Below are 21,927 nucleotides of genomic sequence, written 5' to 3'. Positions count from 1 at the left end.
CCTACTGCGGTACATAGCAGCCCTAGGCCCGCAGAACACTTTTACTATAACGTGCCTAGGCCGCTACTTCACGCCGGCATTCTGTGCAAATGTGGTAATTAGCCCGGACGAGTCTGGCTCAATTGTGCTGACGTCATAAGACTGTAGCGTGACTCTTCCATTTTTAAAAAGCCCTTAGTCGCCTCTTACGACAACCTTGGGCCTGGGTATCCCCTATTCTTTTTACGCCTCGGAGAATCACAGGGTTTTTGCTAACACCGTACACGTCTGAGCAATATCACATTTTCACAACATCGTAGGAGTTGTATGTCACGTCATGTCACAAATAAAAAATCAAAAAGTTATAGTTATAAATCTAGACATTTTTACTCTTTGTTGTGATCGTGTTGAAAAGTTATTTTACTACATTGATGCCCTCTAGTTGATGAAGTGTCAACTATCCGCGTGTCGTCCATGTTACGAATGTGGTGTGACTTATTTTTGTTTTGTAATAAATTTAATGCGAGTGAGGTGCACATGTGAAATGATACAAAATGAGTTATCTTATGTAGTGAAACTTTGCTCTGGCTGAATGGATCCCAACGTGGGGTGGTATCAGCCCGAGCAGGAAGGACCCGCGAAGCGATTGTGGCTTCGTATATGGGAAACTCAAAGTGAAACAGACAAAATGAACCTTAAAAACTTAGAAAACGCAAATCCTAATGTTAATAAAGCTCCAGACTTTATACCTATTAATGATGTGAATGGTGAAAATAGAAATAATAATTATTTTAATCCAACACGGAGGAAAACGAACGATAACCGCGCATCAACATTTAACCTGAATCAGAACCACGATGCTCTCATAGGTGAATACGGCGGATGCCCTTGGCGGATACCGAGTTATAATTACAAGCCTGGGATTCTCGGGTGAGTAATATTAGGTTAGAGTTATCTTTGAAATGTCAGAGTTTGATGCTCCAGAAACTAGCTGTAGCACTCGTGTACGATGGTGGTGACTGGCGTATGACAGCGCGGGCGGCACCCGGCGGTCGGAGTTCGAACTCCCAATAATATTTCTTTCGGTAAATTTTGTAGTGCCTAGTCTCTTCCTACTACACTAAATTATGTTTAACTTTATGATGTAATCATGAAGGTTAGGTATAATTTTCGATGTATATTCACTATCTATAATCAGTAACATAAAAAGAACTGTGCTGCTGCTGTGAAAGTCATCATCCATATCTTATTTGTAAGTGAAATTTTATATATGATAAGTATCCTTATTACATATATCAAAACAAGCAGTAAAGTGTAAGTCTCACTTCTGCACCTATGGTTTTATACATACACACAGTGTGGTGCACAGTGCACAATTACCGACACCTGTGAAAAGGATTAAACCTTGTCCTTGATCTTAAGTTATTTTCCAGGAGTTCTGTAGAAAATAATTATAAATTGAATTAATATAATTCCTATAATAAAACAGTATTGCTAATGCAAATTTATTGCAAAATAAAAATTATTTTGAGATTTGTTTATTAAAGTACATTTTAAGTTACTTTTGCACTGCATTCTTAGGAAGATTCAACTTAATAACAAAATGATTTTTGGATTGTTGGGGCAGGTGATTGGTAATAAACAAATTAAGATTAATTATGAATTATGAAGTTTATAAAGTAGGAATCACTTGTATGCATTTTTACATTTTAAAATATAGTACTTTCTTCTGTGTACAACCAAGCTCTGGAATGAACATCCTTGTGGGGTGTTTCCAGGATAAATTATTAACAGGGGTACCTTAAAAAAATACTTAAACTTCAACAATCACCAAACAACAACATGGTGATCACAGAACATCCTCTTCATTAACCTTCCCAAATTGGTAGTGCCCCAGCACACTAGATTTTTCAGATATACCAAAACCGAGTGTGCCTTAGGGCACCCAGCTCCCTCACCAAGTTCTAACCCATATTTTGTTTATAAGATGGTTAATTTTGCATGGTCTTTTAGCTTTTTTCAATAGCTTTCTGATACATTCATTCAAATCAGCCTAATTATAAGCAATCTATTGCTATACATAAATTAATATGCATTGACAAAACTCTGTGCAAGCGCCAACATCACGCAGATCAAAGGCATACCATGCTATCAGAGTTTCCCGGAACGGAAAGGTTAAGAAAAAGAATACTAAGATTTCTTAAAAAAAAATGTAATAAATTTATAAGTATTAAATTTCCATAAAATAATATTAATATTTATATACAATTATTAAATACTTACTACCTATATTTAATATAATTATTCATGTTTTAATTACATACTTTAGTTACACAGTAAAAATCTTACATTAGTTGTTCATAAATACTAGAGCGAGATTATGGTGCTTATCACCAACATCCAACTTAATTGTCTTGTTTCCACTTGGTGATTATATTATGTCGGAAAGAGATACTGCCCAGTATATCAAAACACAATAGTAGTAGCCTGAGTAATGGTACAAGAAAATCAACATTGCATATATTATAATAAAGTATAAAATATAATTTGTAACAGGTATAATTATTATTATTGTTTGGCTTGATGGTGTATCCTTTTACTGCTGAGATCATTCGCCACAAAAAACACTATTTATGTATCTAAAACAAACAAGACAGGTATGTTGCAGTCACTAAGATTTGAGTTATTGAATTTGGTTTCTCTCAGATTATAACATACAAAGATAGTCGTTGCCCGTTATCATGATATCGCCGACGATGACATGTTGCCAAGTTTTGACAGCGAATCAATTTTAACTTAGACTTTTAGGGCCTTACAAATAAAATTGGCATAAAGTTATAACTAAGCATAAACAAAGAATATGCAAAATGTTTACAATATTGTTGACAAGACTGTCAATAAAATGATAATTATGAAGTTTTCCAAATGACAAGCAGCCTTGCAAATAAACGCGGGAAACGTTATACGTCCGAATTAACCAATCATAAGCAAAATATATGTTTTTAAACTTTTATCATCGCGGAACTTCAACATTGTAAGTATTATGATGGGTACTCACGATATATATATTATATCTTAATGTATATAAATTATGTGACACTCTCAGATTATAACATACAAAGATAGTATAGTATAGATAGACATTGTATTTGCAACAAGGCCATTGACTCAAACCAACACAAGTACACTTCTCAGAAATCAAAACACATCCGAATTTTTGTTTTCAATGGGTTTTATGTTTTTTTTACATTAAACAAAAAACTAATTATGCCAGGTAATTGCCGATATTATAATATTGGTGAAGGACATGTGAGGTTTGATGTTACTTGGTAGTTCTTATAAAAAGTGATCACAAACAATAAGTAATCATTGTAATGAGTATTAATGTTTCAAATTAAAATTTCTTTAAGTGTTGTGTTTTGTTCAACAGGTATAGTTGACGCCTATAAGAACAATTTTAAATCTTACTTTCTAGTAAGATTTAAAATTGCCTGCTTTTCCAGTTGGAGTTGTTTACCTTACTTTTATTTTAGGCCACACGAACCACACCAGCCTAAATACATTCTTACAATGTAACAGTTTATAATTTCTAAAAGTAATCTGATTTATCAATCTTATATTATAGAAAATAAAGTGATATAATAAATAAATAAATTTATTAGATCACTTAGATCAAAATGATTTAGTATAACTATTACAAATTATAAAATAGTACTGTAAATGTGTAGTTATGTCACAAGATTTCAAATTTAGTCATTCCTGCACACATACAAGTCCATCAATGCCTAGTTGTGGCCAAGGCTTGGATAGTACTTTTTTCAAATAATATGCGGAAAACAAAACTAAATGGCTCTTGTCGCCTCTTGAATGTCAGGTGGTGTTAAAGTAAGTTCATCATTCTCACTGTCTTCACTTGAAACCATTTGCAATCCAGATCGAGATTTAAATAAAATCTTTGATAAGTTACATCCTTTTTTTTTCTGTCTTTGCCACTGCACAGCAGTTACCTCCTTGGTTGCCATGTTTTGGAGTAAAGGAACATTCCATTTCTAAATTATATAACAGATATGAGTTTACTATGTAATTTATTTGACTGCTCAACTATAACAGTTTTCATACAGTACAGGACAGTGCAGCAATTTTGATTTATCTCAAAGGGGTTGTCAAAATGATGTTCAATTTTCCAAGCATGTTCGAGAAATAAGATTTTTATGAATATCGTCAGAATTACGACCAATGGGCAATCTGCAGATAGAAATAATTGGTGATGAAGTTGTTACGCTATTAATAATAATTATGATTAGTGTGTGTGTTGTTTCTGGCGGGTCGCGGGCCAGCGCGAGCGACCGTGTTTGGGTGAAAGGTGTCACAGAGGTCATTCACTTGTGGACCTTCGCGAGTGACATTGTGACATAATGTTACTCGCGCCTGCGACGGTGATGTCGGTGAAGGACACGTAAGGCTCAAGGTCACAATGGTTATTCATGTATCATTTAAGTTCCTGTATCCCCAGCTGGGGCAGGGGCCATCCACAGTGCATCTCCATCGTGATAGGTCCTGAGCATCTCCCTTGATTTGTTCCCTTGACTCCAGGTCTTTCTGATGTTTTTTGCTTCGTAAATGATAGTCAAGGGCTTGCCACGGTATATGATTAGGATCCCTCTGGAGTGTGTTGGTCGATTGGGACTTCATGACATGTCAGCGATGATCGTTGGAAATTTGGCGGGCGAGTGAATACTGAAGATATTGCAAAGGCATCGGTTAACGAAAACCTGGAGTTGATGAGAGATGCACTTGGTGATCTTCTAAGTCTCACACCCATACCCAGGTTACAATGGTAGTTATGATAAATTGATCACGAACGATAAGTAAACGTTCGGTAGTACTGTGGTTTCAACCAAAATTTCCTGAAGATCCAAATTCTCAATTAATTTTCTGGAATAGTGTTATACATTCAAGATTTATATCTGCAACTATATTATTTCATTTACACTCTCTCTTTCGCTTTTGTTCGTTATCTTTAGCAGTCGCTCGCTATATGTGGACGAGGCGTTACACTACAGGAAGTTATATATTAAGTCCCTTGCTCCATCGATGACGTAATTGAGCCGGAAACTATAGGTTTTTTGCTCACGTAAAAACTTAAATACAAAAGTATGATTTAGAATAATATTACACCATCAAAAATATTGTTTGCATAATCTGTTTTAATTTTGTTATCAATAAATATTATGATGAAGTTTTATGATCGTTGTAAAGGTATATGTTGGCGCGTCACGTCACTGCTGCGGCCGCGGTCATAAACTTGTTGCTGCTACTGTTTCGTGATAAAACAGATCATGTATTTTTAGGTCACACGTCGACACAAATTACTTACCTCATTCTGATAATACTACAATACGATATGTCTCCACGAGTCTGCTACAAAATGGATTATTATTGTGATCGGGTGTAACGGGTTTTTGGGTTCATTAGTTCCTAAAAGAAAAAAAAAGGAAAAGAGAACATTTATAGGATTACTCTGTGTAGAAAGTTGAAAGTTAACACTAAATACTTATACAAATATAAGTTGTCCCAAAGTTCATGGACGATGCAGAACTCGAACCCGCGCCTCTTGGGTTCCGTTCGAGTGCTCTTACCCACTGACCCAACCGTCAGAGTGACGCATTGACCGAAATTTTGGTATGTCTGGTTCAACTCTCAGGTTGTGGCTCGGACTGAAGTTACTTAAAAAATAACAAACTGTTTACACTAAATACTTTCATTTTAAATCAAGTTTCTAGATTGCAATATGCAAATAGCCTGTACGAGTGGATGTCGTGTTGCAGGCTGCACGAGGAGATCGAGCACTTCTACCTGTACATGTCTCCCACGGAGACGGAGCACCTGGTGCGGTCGACCGTGGTGACGCGCATCCGCAGCGCGATCCTGTCGCTGTGGCCGCAGGCGCGTGTCGAGGTGTTCGGCTCGTTCCGCACCGGCCTATACCTGCCCACCAGCGACATAGACCTCGTCGTCATTGGTCAGTATATCTAGCGTAGCATAACCTCATAAGACCTTACATATTATTCAAGTAGTCTCTTTTTGAAAGCGAGATATTTACTCTTTTTTTTATAAGAAGGAGTAAACGGGCAAACGGGATGGGTAGAGGTGAGGCAACCGCCCATGGACATCCGCAACAACAGGTGTCAAGAGAGGCGTTTTTTTTTATTATATTTATTTTACACACAAAAAAAGTATTTTACAATTTACTTAAATTTAAGTACAAATATAAACCCATTCGGATTTTACCGTGTACTACACTCGTCGCATGTTATAAATAACTAAGAGAAAACTAAGAATAAACTATATGACATAATATCAGTACTTCAAACTAATTACAATATGACTTCAAAGCATTAATAACATGAAACACTTATTCTAATAAGCCGTTGCCGGCCTTTAAGGTGGGGAGTATGCTCTTTTCTTGAAGGTCCCTCAGCCGTATCGGTTGGGATAAACCGCAGCTGGTAATTGATTCAAAACTCGGTTACTCTTTTCAATTTTTTTTTTAATTTATTAAATAAAAACAAACAGTCACATTCATAAATTGATTTCGTAAGTAGGGTATTAAATCTAGACTTAAAGTTCCCTAATTTTTATGTACAGCCAGTAAAGATATGAAGATTTTTATTTAAAATCACTTAGTGAATGTCAAAAACTACAACCCATTTGTAAAAGTATGCCTAAGACCTGAGAAGAACTGGCGCAAGAAACTCAGCTTCTACAACTATATTTACAATACTGCTTAAGAATAGTGCACTATTGCTTGGGATCACTTTATAACACACAACATGTTGAAATGCTGAACTATTTTACTAATATTACATACTTTATCGCCAAATTCAATGGAGTTCAAATAACTTCCTAGAGTACGCAACACAATATGACGTCATATTTGTCGTGGCGAAATGACGTCGATGCCCGTTATCGTGATATCGCCGAGGGTGACGTGTTGCCAAGTTTTGACAGCGACTCAATTTTAACTTAGACTTTTAGGGCTTTACAAATAAAATTGGCATAAAGTTTTTTTTTTGGGATTTTATGACCTGGACATAAAGTTATAACTAAGCATAAAAAAAGAATATGCAAAATGTTTACAATATCGTTGACTACACTGTCAATAAATTGATAATTATGAAGTTTTCCGAATGACAAGCAGCCTTGCAAATAAACGCGGGAAACGCTATACGTCCGAATTAACTAATCATATTTAAATAAAATACTTTTTAAAGGATTAAAACGCGTGTAATTGTAACGGTTTTACATTAGATGTTTGCGTAAAAGTTACATTTTTATTTTAGTTAACCCGACGTTTCAAGACCTTTCCAGATCTCGTTTTCAGGGGGACTGCAGATGAAGTGAGTCAAAGATAGTATTTGTCATAGTTGTCATTATGAAGTTTAGCGCCATTTATTTCCTCGGAGGCGGTATTTGCTATACACAGATGGTTTTTGGCAAAATTTACTGACAGTGTCCTCTTCTTTTTTGGTATGTGTAGTTATGGGTTTTAATTTAGAGATTATTGGATCCCAGGTGTTAGATAATTTTAGTCCATATTCTCTATTGAAATTTGGTTTTGTTTTTTAATTTCGATGGCTTCACGTACCAGTCTTGGGAGACTTTAAAAGTATTTTATTTAAATGTGTAACACTCGCGTTAATCAAAGAAAATACTTTAACCAATCATAAGCAAAATATGTGTTTTTAAACTTTTATCATCGCGGAATTTCAACATTGTAATTATTATGACGGGTACTCACGATATATATTTTATATATTATATAATTTCGGCATCAAATATATAAAATAGGCAAAATGTCTATTTGTAAACATTTTGCATATTTTTGGTTTATGATTATTTATAACTATATGCCAATTCTATTTGTAAGGCCGTTAAAATTGTGTTTTGACACTCTATATTGTAATTTTTAATAATTGAAAAGTGTTGATTGTGCGTGTCCAGGACAATGGGAGAAACTGCCCCTGTGGACGCTGGAGCGGGAACTGGTGAACCAGGACATCGCGGAGAAGGAGAGCATCAAGGTGCTTGAGAAGGCCACCGTGCCCATTGTCAAGATGACTGACAAGTACTCCGACGTTAAGGTCTGCATCTGTCTCGTCAATTCAAATCAAATCAAAATCACTTTTTTCATGTAGGTCACGGAAATGACATTTATGAATTCTTATTGAATCTACCGCTACTTCGTAAAGGGTTGAGCTAATGAGAAGAAGTAGCAAGAAACTCATTGCCACTCTTTTATATCAAGATTTATATTTACATCGATTTACAAATCATTTCAATTACAATATAATATGTAAAATGATGCAACAAACATACTCAAACGTCAAATAGTCAATTAAACGTCTTACGGCTGTTCCCAATATACTATCTACAGGTAGAGATAAAATACTACCTTCTACTGTCAGTAATTAGCTATAAATAACCTGAAGCTGTCCCAATATTCCCGATAAGTCATTCTTATCGCCACTTCACTGCAGGTAAGCTGTCTATCAGAGCACTCCCATGTGTTCTAGCTTACGCAAAATAATGGAGAGAATTTAGGGAGAAATTAGTCATCTCTTTCTCTCGTTTTATGCATATCAATGACATATGTATGTGATGAGTGATGCTATTACCTGGTTGTTAGTTAAAATAATGATTTTATTATTGTGCTGGTTCCAGGTGGACATATCATTCAACATGAGCAATGGAGTGAAGAGTGCAGAGCTCATTAAGCAATACAAAGTGAGTACCATGCACCGGCTATCACTACAGTATTTGAACTCTGTGTCACACTTGGGGCACCATTTGGAGGCACAGCTATCATATCTACTGGTATGCCTCAGTTTGTTTAGATGATATAATACCCTTCTGTGTCTTCTCACCGTAAAGTTAATAACAGATTTATCCATTCCATTGTGCTCCTGGCTTCATAAACTGATTTCACCACTTGATCTGGGTGGCCTACCACCCACCACTATAATAACTATTTATATTTATCTTTACATACTTTGTAACTAACGCACATTTCTCGATTAGTATTTTTTTTCACTTACTAATATACAACGTGAATCAAAAAGGGTATACTATGCTTTGAACCCGACATTCCTTAGGTCATCTCTAATTATTATGTGAAGTCAGAAATTAATTAGCGTTATATTGGAATACAATATTTAAAGTCCACGGTTTTCGCAAAAACTATGCATCCCGCAACCCTTATCAGCTGTTTTTCTGAACTCTCTTTGACCTAAAACAGATGAATAACATAGATGTGACATAATATCAGATAATAGTAAAATGCCTACTGCTCATTGCACATGTGAGGAAAATTATAATCTCATTTTGCCATGAAGACGAAGTTATTTTGTATGTGCATTTTCTTTAGCTGACATTGAAAATCAGTCTAAATTTTTATTTACTTTAATTACCAATAAAGATAGGTAATTCTAATCCAATTATGAAACTCTGTAATGCATATTATGCCACACATCCAGATGGTGGGGACGATATCGTAACATGTGGCGTGTCGTGCGAAGGTGAAATTCGGCGGCAGGAATCAGGTTGAACAGCTCTTCGGAACACTCCCCGTGATAAATGCGGTAAAGACACACAATGAAGCGACGTCTCTACGCAACGCCAAGTGATCCAGCCGTTCACAGAGTACTGGGTCCCCGACAATTCGAGCTGCTCTGCGTTGCACGCGGTCAAATGGATCGAGCTGATACTGGGGTGCGCCAGACCAGAGATGACAGCAATACTCCATGTGAGGCCGGACCTGCGCTTTGTAGAGCGCTACATTGTGGGCCGGCTTGAAGTATTGCCGTGCTCTATTTACGACGCCCAGTTTCTTTGAAGCCAGTTTGGCTTTGCCCTCCAGATGGCCACGGAATTGGCAATTGCTCGAGATTTCGAGACCCAGTATTCCGATACTAGGCGAGGCTTTAAGGGAAGTGTTCTCGAAGAGCGGTGATACGGGGTTTTTTTAGTTGTAAACGCGCAAACTTGAGTCTGGGGGTTAAATTGGACAAGGTTCAACTTACTCCATTCCGCGACCTTCTCGAGAGAGGACTCGATAGAAGACACAAGTTTCTCCCGGCACTGGTCGACGTTTTCCCGCATGAGAGAGACCTGCATGGACCGTGTATACGGCATCACCAGTGCTGTCGTCTGCATAGCAATGCATGTTGGCGGTGTCCAACATATTATTGATATGCAGAAGAAACAGCGTGGGAGATAGCACACAGCCTTGGGGCACTCCAGCGTTCACGAGCTTGGGATTCGAGCAATAACCGTCGATAACGACCTGTATGCTGCGCCCAGTGAGGAAGCTGGAGGTCCACTTGCATAAGCTCTCGGGAAGCCCAAATGATGGAAGTTTTGCGAGGAGCGCCTTGTGCCATACACGATCAAAGGCCTTCGCTATATCCAGACCAACTGCCAGGCCTTCCCCCTTGCTTTCAATAGCCGCCGCCCATCTATGTGTTAGGTATACCAGAAGATCGCCAGTCGACCGACCATGGCGAAAGCCGTACTGCCGGTCGTTGATCAACTGGTGACCCTCAAGGTATACCAAGAGCTTGCGGTTAATTATGCTCTCCATGATTTTGGAGAGTAGGGAGGTAATAGCAATAGGCCTGTAGTTTGCCGGATCCGAACTGTCTCCTTTTTTTGGGATCGGATGGACAAGGGCTGACTTCCATGAATCAGGGACTACGCCTTTTGAATAAGAGTGCCGGAATAAACGCGTTAGCACCGGCGTCAACTCAGGGGCACACGTTCTAAGCACGATTGGAGAAATGCCATCCGGCCCGCTCGACTTCCTGACGTCCAACAAAAACAGAGCTCGCCTAATAGTTTTCTGTCGGAACTGTACTTCAGGCATGGAGCTCTGACACCGCGGGATGGTCGGCGGTGTTTTTCCGTTGTCGTCAAGAGTCGAGTTGGCGGCAAAAAGAGTGCACAAGAGATTGGCTTTCTCTTTTGCCGTATGGGCCAGGGTGTCATTCCTCATGTGCAACGGCGGCATGGACGGCTGGTTGAAGTTACCAAGAGCAGCTTTCGACAACGACCAGAACTTGCGTGTTCCGGTCGGGTAACTGGAAAGCTGCTCGCCAATTTTGACGACGTGCTTCGATTTCGCACGGGCGATTTGGTGCTTAAAAAATCTGGAGGCACGGTTATATTTCCTCTTCAGAACTTTGCAGTTCGGATCCTTTGAGCCCAGCGCCGCAACCCAAGTTCGATACGCCTGTTTTTTGCAGTCAGATGCTGCTTTAACTGACGCATCGAACCAGGGCTGTGATCTGCCACCGATCGGTACTACAGAGCTTGGTATAAAAATATCCATGCCCTGCAGTATCACATCGGCTACTGCAACGGCGCAGGCACTAGGATCATCCGAAGGGAAAACAAACGCTGCCCCAAGGGTAGGATGCAAAAAAGGAACGCATCCTATCCAAATCTGCTGACTTGTAGTGCCAAACGCGGCGGTTCGCTGGTGGTCTGCGACGGTGGCGTCGGATAGGCACTACACTCCTGACCAGGCAATGGTCGGACGTTCCGAGAGGGGCGTCGACAGAGACCTGGTAACCATCGGGATGTGTAGTCAGCAGAAGATCTAATAAGGATGGCATGTGGCTATCCACATCCGGGAGCCGCGTCGGCGACTCAACCAATTGGGACAGACCTTACGCCAATGCAAAATTATGTACAGATCGCCCTGCGTAGTCTGTGGTACGTGATCCAAGCCATTCGGCATTGTGCCCGTTGAAATCACCCAAGACTACGATTTCAGCGGAGGGGATCTGAGCAAGCACGTCATCAAATGCCGCTTGAACGCAGCCCATGAGGTGATCCGTTTCTGCGTTACCACTATGGGACCTGTAGACACACGCATAGATGCGGACGCGGTCCTCTAAATCTACGCGGAGCCAGAGAGTAGACAGGCCCCTACCCTCTAAATTGCCGAGACGGCGACAGCAGATATCCTCCCTAACGTACACACATACCCCGGCATGAGGCATGAAATTATGCTCAATTTTGTACCCGGGGTACGTTAAATATGACGTATCGCTAGGTCGAGATATCTGCGTCTCCGTAAGGAAGCACAAGGCCGGCTGCGCCGTCCCAAGGTGGTGGTGGACGGCGTTTAAGTTAGAGTGAATTCCCCGGATGTTAAAAAGTCCACATTAAGCGTGGAGCGGGTTGCCGTGGTGTTGCTGCCCTGTTTGTCCTGTGACATAGGCGGTACTGTGCCCTCCCCAGAATACGAGGGGCAGCCCGAGCGCGAATGCTCGGGGAGGGATGTACCGGCTCTATAAGAGCCGGTACCCTCCTGGGGTAATTTCTCTTTAAATACCGCTCTCATATTTTGTTTGGGGGGGGGGGGGAGGGGGGGATAGGCTGTCATCTCTGGTCTTGCGCACCCCAGTATAAGCTCGATCCATTTGACCGCGCGCAACGCAGAGCAGCTCGAATTGTCGGGGACTCAGTGCTCTGTGAACGGCTGGATCACTTGGAGTTGCGTAGAGATATCGCCTCATTGTGTGTTTTCTACCGCATTTATCATGGGGAGTGTTCCGAAGAGCTGTTTCACCTGATTCCTGCCGCCGAATTCGGTCCTCCACAGTGCGGTTTTCAAGGAGCTTTCTTATGAATGAACGTCCTTGTGCGGTGTTTCCGGGATGGTACGACATGGGTACCTTCAATAAAAGCGCATACACCTTCCTTAAAGGCCGGCAACGCTCCTGTGATTCCTGTGGTGTTGCAGGAGAATGTGAGCGGCGGTGATCACTTAACACCAGGTGACCCGTACGTTCGTTTGTCTTTCCTTTCCATAAAAAATACAAGCCACGTGTTATTTCGGCGAGTGTGCATACTCCTTAATCATAATACCAAATTCAATGGACATTTTATTTAATTTTTATACTTTAGTTGTGTGCCGACATTCATGTTTGTTAGATCGATCGTCGCGTTGGACTTTTGGATTGCAGTATTTTCGTATGATAATCATGGCAGATTATGGGAACAATGAATATTACGACATGATATTGTGTGTTGTTGCGGTGACAATCTTGTCGCAGCTCGCGAATTGTACCGTCCGTGTCGGTACCGGAATAGGAGGCTTCCCTCATACGCCTGTTTCCGAAGATTGGTGCATGATTGAACCCTTCCTTTAGTGATGTTGCTGCAAAACCTACGTACCTCCTTATAACTGTATCATGTGTGATGTACCTGGGCTTTTTTGAATGTACTAGTGATGAAATAACTAGGTATCTACTTAGGTACCTAACTACCTAATACATAATCAACATGACGTGATGTGGTGTTTTCTGGGTATTTATTGTGAAACTCAAGGAGTGTTAAAAAGCTGCGCAGCAAGATTGGTATGTACTATTATTATCGAATACCTAATGTTTAAGTCCGTAGGTAGGTTACCTAATTTTGTTAACAAACAACGGCTCCGCCCATATTAAATGGCGGTCTCTTTAAAAGTTAGGGTTGTCTGAGAAAAGAAATTGAAAAATAATATTTTTATTTTGTAGGGGCTCTTTTCATTCTTATTAATTTTATTTATTCAAATTTAAACATCACAATACTATTGCATATGACTTATATAACGTAGCATTGAAGGGATGTTATACCCTTTTTGATTCTCGTTGTATATATATATAATAATATAATAATATCCAGGAGAAGTATCCGGTACTGTCGCGCCTGGTGATGGTGCTGAAACAGTTCCTGCTGCAGCGCGACCTGAACGAGGTGTTCACGGGCGGCATCTCGTCGTATTCCCTCATCCTCATGTGCATCAGCTTCCTCCAACTGCACCCGCGACCCGAGCGGTTGCGCCAGCCCCACAACTTGGGTGTGCTGCTCATCGAGTTCTTCGAGCTGTACGGCCGCAAGTTCAACTACGTGAAGACCGCCATCCGAGTCAAGAACGGTGGCTCCTACGTCTCTAAGGACGAGATACAGAAGGTATCCCACGTAACCTTATATCATTTATACGCCTAGATAGATGACAGCTGTGTGACACCTCTATTTTAAGCGATGATGCACACTAACACAAACTGTCATACAAATCGCGAGTGTAAGTGTCACTTTTAAACATGACATTGGCTGAATTGTAGTGCCCCATCCACGGAATGCTCTATTGGAAGAAAATAATAGATAGACTAGATGTATAGTCGAAAATATAATTCGAGATCAAAATGCAAAACATGGTGCTGCCAACAACAAATAATAACCTTTTCATTTTAAAATTATAAGTGTAGGCAATATAAATATAATTAAGTATTGCACAACATTTTCTCTTTCAAATATAGCATAAAATACATTCAAAAATTAAAATCTAAATTTATTGTGCAAATTTTGCTTTGACACTGGCAATAAGATAGAAGCTCTAAACATTTGCACGTGCCACTAAATAAATTAAAAAAAAAATTAATTCTAAACATTTGGCTGGTGTACAGAAGAAATACGAAAATAATGTTACAAAAAATCATGGTCGTAGTCACAGGTATGACTGGTCGCCATATTGTTTTGTTCATTCGGTTTCTGACGGTCATCGCCATTGAATGTGCTCTTCTTGCTTTTCGTTTATATATTAAACTATATTTTATATGTTTATGTAATAAACATGGGCCAATGAAGGTGTGTATTAATAAGATATATCTATACTATATATATAAATATAATTAAATATTGCACAACGTTTTTTCTTTCTAATATAGCATAAAATACATCCAAAAATTGATATGCTATATTAATACACACCTTCATTGAACCATGTTTTTTATATAAACATTTACGGCCTTACAAATAAAATTGGCATTAAGTTATAACTAAGCATAAACCAAGTATATATATATAGTAATATGTAAAATGTTTACAAATAGACATCTTGCTAACGAATGGTTTGTTCGGACGTATAACGTTTCCCGCGTTTATTTGCAAGGCAGCTTGTCATTCGGAAATTTCAGAATTATTAATGTATTGACAGTGTTGTCAATGATATTGTAAACATTTTGCAATTTCTTTGTTTATCATCAGTTATAACTTTATAACAAGTTTATTGGTAAGGCGGATAAATCATCATCGGTTGTCTAGCAGCAAGAGGATCTATCTACACATATATTATCTAAGCACATAACATATAACGGCACATGTTTTTAAGATGTGATTTATTATTTTTACTTCCATAGCAACCAACCCATAGGCGTCTGCAGAATACTAGCGTTGTGGCTAGTTTCACAACATAAAGCTGAGCAGATGACCTTTTGGTTCAAAGTTTATGACTTTGTGTATGATTTTTTTTTGTGTTTGTAAATATGTTTTTGAACCATATAAATATGTATTTCATTTCTCATGCTCTGAAATTGCTTATTTTTGCACGAGACACAAGGTACTATAATTACTATACTATACTATCACACAGATATATAAAATGCATTCTATATGCTACAGGAGATGAACGATGGGCATCGGTTTTCGCTGCTGTGCATCGAGGATCCTCTCACGCCTGGCAACGACATCGGCCGCTCCAGTTATGGCACCATTCAAGTCAAGCGGGTGAGTCCCCACATCCCACCTGAAGCATGCTCCAACACACAACATAAATGTGCTCTTGGTGTAGACCGTTAAATGAATAGGTTTAGTAATTATTTTGTAGTTGTTTTTAGGTCGCTGGATTAATAAGATCCTGTCCAGTTCCTATTGAAAATGCTCGTACATGTACTTTATAATAAACTTACACTATATAGTTCATACCAGGGATTCTTCAGTTTACAACACCACATAGTTATTTAGTCTATTGATCCACTTCGTTTGATTACCCACATAAACAATGCAATACAATTAGTTAGCCCGACGTTTCAAGACTTTCCAGATCTCGTTTTCAGGGGGACTGCAGATGAAATGAGTCAAAGATAGTATTTGTCATAGTTGTCATTATGAGGTTTAGCGCCATTTATTTCTTCGGAGGTGGTATTTGCTGTGGACAGATGGTTTTTGGCAAAATTTACTGACAGTGTCCTCTTCTTTTTTTGTATGTGTACTTATGGGTTTTAATTTAGAGATTATCCCATTATAGCTAACTAACTAACTCGCGTTAAACAAGTTTACAATAAACACATGTTTCTGAAACTTGGCCGTCCACACTTGTCAGTTGTTCACAGGATGCCGCCCGAGGAGGTAGTGATGCTCTCTGCTGCATACATAATAATTCACAAGAGCATTAATCGAAAAAAAAAGAAGAAAAGGTGGCGGTCCACACCTGTTGACTTTTGTTTATAAACTAGATGTTTCATCTTGCTCTCCACTCGTAGTGGGGAGCACCGCAACACGTATCATAAACAATGTTTCTGAACTGTTTACAGAGATGATGAAACATTGTTTATAAACAAATGTTTACTAATGAATACGTGGCTTTACTCTATCCATACGTCATGTTGTGTGTTTGTCGCGCAGGCCTTCGACTACGGGTACATCATCCTGCAGCAGGCGGCGGCGGCTCGCGGCGCGGCAGGCGGCCCTAGCGCCCTCGGTCGCGTGGTGCGTGTCACGGACCACGTGCTCCAGTACCGGCGCTGGGTGCGCGACACCTTCGAGCCGTACTTCTTCCCGCTGCGGGTGCCGCCCCGCCCCGCGCCCGCCCCCGCCCCGCCCCCGGCGCTGTCCGCGGCCCCCGCACCTCCCGAACCCCTGCCCGACCTGTCGCCCGAGCCGAGCGACAGCGACCCGGTGAGTGAATTCAATGTCTACCTAACATTCAATTTACAAATAGAAATATTTTATTTTGTCTCAAAAGAAAAGTATTATACAGAAAGCCATGTACAAGTTACTACAAAGTTACATACTGATAATACCTACTACACAACATTATACATCACAAACATTGGGTACATACATTAAGAAGAAGTTTACATAAGTACTTAAGTTTGGTAAATGAATCAAGACAAGTAGTTGTTACTGCTAGTACTTCTTAAATAACTAGGTACATAGTAGATTGTAGGTTTATGTAAAAGAGACATAAAAGCTTGTGCCTTTTTCCACAAAATAGCTATTTTGCTGGAGATTAGGTATGTAGTTTACATTATGACAACAATCTACTAGTACATGGCTGAGCTCTAACTCCTAACTAAGTTTCCCTGTGTCTAGGAAAATATGTACACCCATTTGTACTTTATATTCTTTGAAATAGGTATGATAGTATGTTTTGTAACTGAGCAACTAAAGTGTATTCAGTTTTGTGGTAAATAAGATTGATTGGGTTTGGCGGATTGGCAAGTGAGATTGAGTGTGTTCGGCAATTTAATTGAGGTCATGTTTGGTGGCTTAGCAACTGACCTTGAATATATTTGGTAATTTTACAATTGAGATAATTTCGTAGTTTAACAAGTGAGATAGTATCTGGTGGTCTAGCAAGTGTTTGGTGATTAAGGAGGTGCTGTTGATTATGTTTAGCGACTCACTAAGTAACATTGTGATCACAGGAGTGGTCGGACAGCCCGGGCGCGCGCACGTCACCTCCGCCGCTGTCAGCGCTGCAGTGCTCGTCGCCAACGCCGCGCCGCGTGTCCGCGCACCAGTCGCTCATCATCCTGCACCACATCACCAGCAACTCGCATTTCAACAACATGCCCTCGCGTCAGTATACACTTTTACTTTACTATTATGCTGGAAAACATATGGAAACCCATGTGACTATCTAGAATTTAAACTATTACGATCGCTTGAATCTAAGTTAGAGCGTGAAAATTACCGTTCCTACATAACGTCGGCTGAGTCCTACATAACTAAAAATCCAAAGTTTTTCTGGAATTATGTTAGCTCGAAAAGGAACCGTAACCACATTGCCGAAAATATGACCTAAAACAGAAACTCATCATATAATATATATATATATATATATATATATATATCATCGTAGCTGAAAAAAAATGCGACTACTTTAATGAGTATTTCCACTCAGTGTTTGTTGAAGATCATACAACTATTATAGACGAACTCCCGTCAATAAATATCTTCGTCAACATCTCATCTATTAACCTTACTCCCAATTTAGATAACAAATACTTACAAAACATAAATGGTAATAAAGCTGCAGGTCATGATGGGATTCATCCTTAATTATTAAAGAAATGTGCAAAAACATTATCCATTCCCATATTTATAATTTTTCAAAAAATCTATTACTCAGGGTGTGTAGCCTAAAATTTGGAAACAGGCATTAATTACCCTATCCTTAAAAACGGTGATACTAAACTAGTTACAAACTATCGAGGTATTTCTAAGTTATCCTCAATAGCCAAAATACTCGAAAAAATTGTTACTGACCAATTAGCTGAAGCAGTTAAACATCACATCTCCAGAACAACACAGCTTCTTTCGAGGTAGAAGTGTAGCTACCAATTTAGTTTGTTTTACAGATTTTATTCTAAATGCACTAGACGCTGGATGTCAAGTTGACGCAGTATACACAGACTTTTCCGAAGCATTTGACAAAATAAATCATCATCTCCTCATAATGAAATTATCTTAATTCGGTATACACGGAGACCTTCTAAGGTGGATTAAATCATACATTAGTAATCGAAGTCAAGCAATTGCATTAGGAGGTTACATTTCAAATTTTCTAAATGTTACCTCCGGAGTTCATCAAGGTTCCCATTTGGGTCCTTTACTTTTCTCTCTATATATAAACGATATTGATCACGTTTTAATAAATCTTGTTAATTGTTTTAAGCTGATGACACAAATATTTTAAAAATTATTACGAACTTAGTTGACTGTCAGCATTTACAATATGATCTAGATAAATTAAATGATTATTGCACGACAAATCATCTCTACCTTAACCTTCAAAAATGTCATGTTATCTCATTCACAAGGAAACAGAAGAAGATAATCTTGGTAGAGCAAGTCTTAAAAAGGTTATGGAAACCAGAGATCTTGGAATTACCCTAGATTCTATGATGCATTTTAATATACACATTAATAATATTATTAATGAAGCGTTTAAACTGCTTTTTATACTTCGTATCACAAAACATTTCACGCAGCCTTCTAATCTTAAAATACTATATTCGGTTCAGTTGTTCGTTCCCGAAATTTATTTTCCACAGATATGTGTCATACCAACTATACAAAAAAACTTATTTTAGAAGAACTATTAACTTGTACAACAGCACTCTTTTAGAAGTTGATATATTACATCTTTCAATTGGTAAATTTGAGATACATATAAGAAAAATATTGTACTGTTTTTTGATAATTGTAAAAATTGTGATAACTATGTATAAGTTGTGTCTATACTTTAAAAAAATTCTTATGTTAAACCTGTGTGGGACACCTCTGTATGGTAAACCTCTATATCATTTGTAAAAGGCAGTATGTTCTCTGAAAAAAAAATACTCAAGCTTTTAAAATATTTATATCCTGAATGATTAGTCGCGTACAAACTGAGCGAGCAGCCTCACGAGTAAGCCTCGGACGTTTGCCGGGGGAGGTCGCCTCGGTCTATAGATTTTTTTTCAAGGCCGAGCCACCATCAGGCTCTTTGAAGTCGAACAGAGATGTGCCTTACGCGACTTTTAGCCAGTTTTGCATAAGACCGTCATTGGACCGTACATTGTGAAAGCTATAGCCACCACTGCCCTTATATTAATGTTTAAACTGGTACTAACAAGAAAACGAAAACAAATAACAGGCTGTCCAAAGCAAGAAGTGTTGTATAGAATGCGTTTAGCATTTTAAGTTCTGTGTTCAGAATATTGAGGAAACCCTTACTATTAGAACCAGAAAACCAGACTTCAGTGCGCGCGGCAAACTTACTGAGGCGCTTTTGAGCTTGGATATAAACCGACAACATTTGCCTCGGACGATGCACATCTTGACCGACCGAGGCATTAGGCAATTACACCAATATTAAAAAGTGAAAACTTTTTCAGGTGTAATGCAGCATCGGCTGAGCGACAACACAATCTCCAACAATAGCAACAGCAACGGGAACAGTAACAGCAACAGCAGCAGCAGTAATAACAACAACAGTGGCAGGGGTGACGGCGTGGGCTCTGATCACAAGCGATCGGGGCGTTCATTCTCGTCCAAGCAGCGGCGCTACACGGCGTCTCCGCCACGGTTCCGCGCAGAGCCCGCCCACTCACGACACAAGAAGAGGCGCCAGCTGGCGCAGCCGCGGTCATAGCGGGGTGCGTGCCGACTTATATTACTTATATCGATTAGATTTTGTGGTGTTTCTAGATAAATACGACTCGAGTACCTTCATTAAAAATAAAAAAGCGCTTACTAAAAACACTCTGTGACACCAAAGAACATGGGCGGCTATAAGATTAATTTATTTAATTTAAGCTTTATAATTCCATATAATACTAGCTGACCCAGCAAACGTATTGCCGATATTAAAATCGCGATACAAAAGTAACTGTTGATCGTAGATGGGTGAAAATTTGAAGTTGTATGTATTTTTTAATGCTGACTAATATAATAATGAAACAAATTTAAAAAAATGTCAATAAAATTAAAAAAAAAATTCGTGTTGACCACCCTTAACATTTAGGGGGATATTTTTATTGAATTAGGCTTTACTTTGCGGAAATCTAAAGTTTTCAAAAATTTTGAAAACATTTATTGGTGGAATGAACACTAAAGAAAACTTAAATCATTTGTATATTTAGGGGGATGAAAAATAGATATTGTCCGATTCTCAGACCTACCCAATTTGCACTCAAAATTTCATGAGAATCGGTCAACCAGTTTCGGAAGAGTTCTATGTTTAACACCATGACACGAGAATTTTATATGTTAGATTAAGATCTGTAACATTTTTTTCTGTACATATTGGTGGTGTTAGCATTTGGTTGTTTGTGTGGTCACTGTTAGGGTCAAAATCTCCACCATTTTTGCAACATGAAACTTTTTCCTACCAATCTTACTATGTTGTCAGTCCATGTTTTCTCTTTTCATCCTTTGCATAGTCTTCCAATGAAGCCAGATCTTTTAGATATTTGACTTGCCCATTCTTATTTAATGGAGGGAGGGTGGTGGTTGTTTTTACCATATTTTGCGTGGGGTTGAGTATTTTGTGTATGAGATTCATGTTCTTATATTTTCTTTGTTTTCCAGTTGTGATTTGTTTTTTTTTGTTGGTTACTAATTGAAATTGAATTTGAATTATAAGTTGAAATTGCTCAAGGATGAAATAACTAATATGTTTTTTTAATTGTTTTTGGTGCGTTTTACATTTTTTTTGACCAATTTTTCTTTTCAAAAGTATGTATGGATAATCTCCATAGACATAGATGTTTAAGGGAATGTTTTTATTATTTTTAAGAGTTCACATTTTTATTGAAAGAGTAATCAGTATTGGTGTTTTTTTGACATGGAAATTTCTCATTTGGCCCACTATACTTGGCATGGTTTTGTTTTATGGAAGAGCAGGACAAATGAGCATATGTGTTTATGTTGTGATCTACATTGTGATCTATGTTTTCAAGAGAATACCTATAGCATATATGCATTCTTCTTACTTGTCGTTCACTGACTAAACTTTTGATGGCTCAGTAAACTCTGATTGTTATTAGAATTTTATTTATGTACTACAATGATGCAAATCAATGAAGCGGCAATAATTATGTTTTATGTTTTCAGGTGATAAAAACAGTTTATCTCACATGAAACCATGTTTGTTGTGTTGTGCAATGAAGTCATATGGTGTGATGTTGCTACGGACTGGTGGTGCGGTGATACCACACGGCTGTGAGTAGGGTACAACTAGGCTTATCATTGTTTTGTATTTATATAAACGGGAGTGCAGTTGATGGGAACATTTCATGGCAGGCAATTGGTATAAATTCTGCATGCCAACTGAATTACGGATGACCA

At 38.7% G+C, this 21,927-nt stretch overlaps 1 protein-coding gene across 1 annotated transcript; it reads left to right on the top strand.

Moving 5' to 3' along the window:
• The first annotated feature begins 426 nt into the window (after window positions 1-426).
• Window positions 427-21,729, top strand: LOC126969811 (non-canonical poly(A) RNA polymerase protein Trf4-1-like). The gene is made up of 10 exons (XM_050815379.1): window positions 427-909; window positions 5,808-6,001; window positions 7,984-8,123; window positions 8,704-8,766; window positions 13,714-14,001; window positions 15,490-15,594; window positions 16,492-16,697; window positions 17,531-17,670; window positions 19,974-20,234; window positions 21,694-21,729. The coding sequence occupies exons 1-9, from the start codon at window positions 572-574 to the stop codon at window positions 20,228-20,230; spliced, it is 1,731 nt and encodes a 576-aa protein (XP_050671336.1). The 5' UTR covers window positions 427-571; the 3' UTR covers window positions 20,231-20,234; window positions 21,694-21,729.
• Window positions 21,730-21,927: the final 198 nt, after the last annotated feature.

Source organism: Leptidea sinapis, chromosome 19 (assembly GCF_905404315.1).
Source record: "Leptidea sinapis chromosome 19, ilLepSina1.1, whole genome shotgun sequence".
In the NCBI taxonomy this organism is placed as follows: domain Eukaryota; kingdom Metazoa; phylum Arthropoda; class Insecta; order Lepidoptera; family Pieridae; genus Leptidea; species Leptidea sinapis.
This window is presented reverse-complemented; position numbering and strand designations above follow the sequence as displayed.

Bases quoted from the DNA above. Each gene is read 5' to 3' on its own strand.
- LOC126969811 (XM_050815379.1), top strand. From the start codon at position 572: ATGGATCCCAACGTGGGGTGGTATCAGCCCGAGCAGGAAGGACCCGCG. The intron at 8,124-8,703 runs GTCTGCATCTGT...TGCTGGTTCCAG, and splicing joins ACAAGTACTCCGACGTTAAG to GTGGACATATCATTCAACAT. The intron at 8,767-13,713 runs GTGAGTACCATG...AATAATATCCAG, and splicing joins AGCTCATTAAGCAATACAAA to GAGAAGTATCCGGTACTGTC.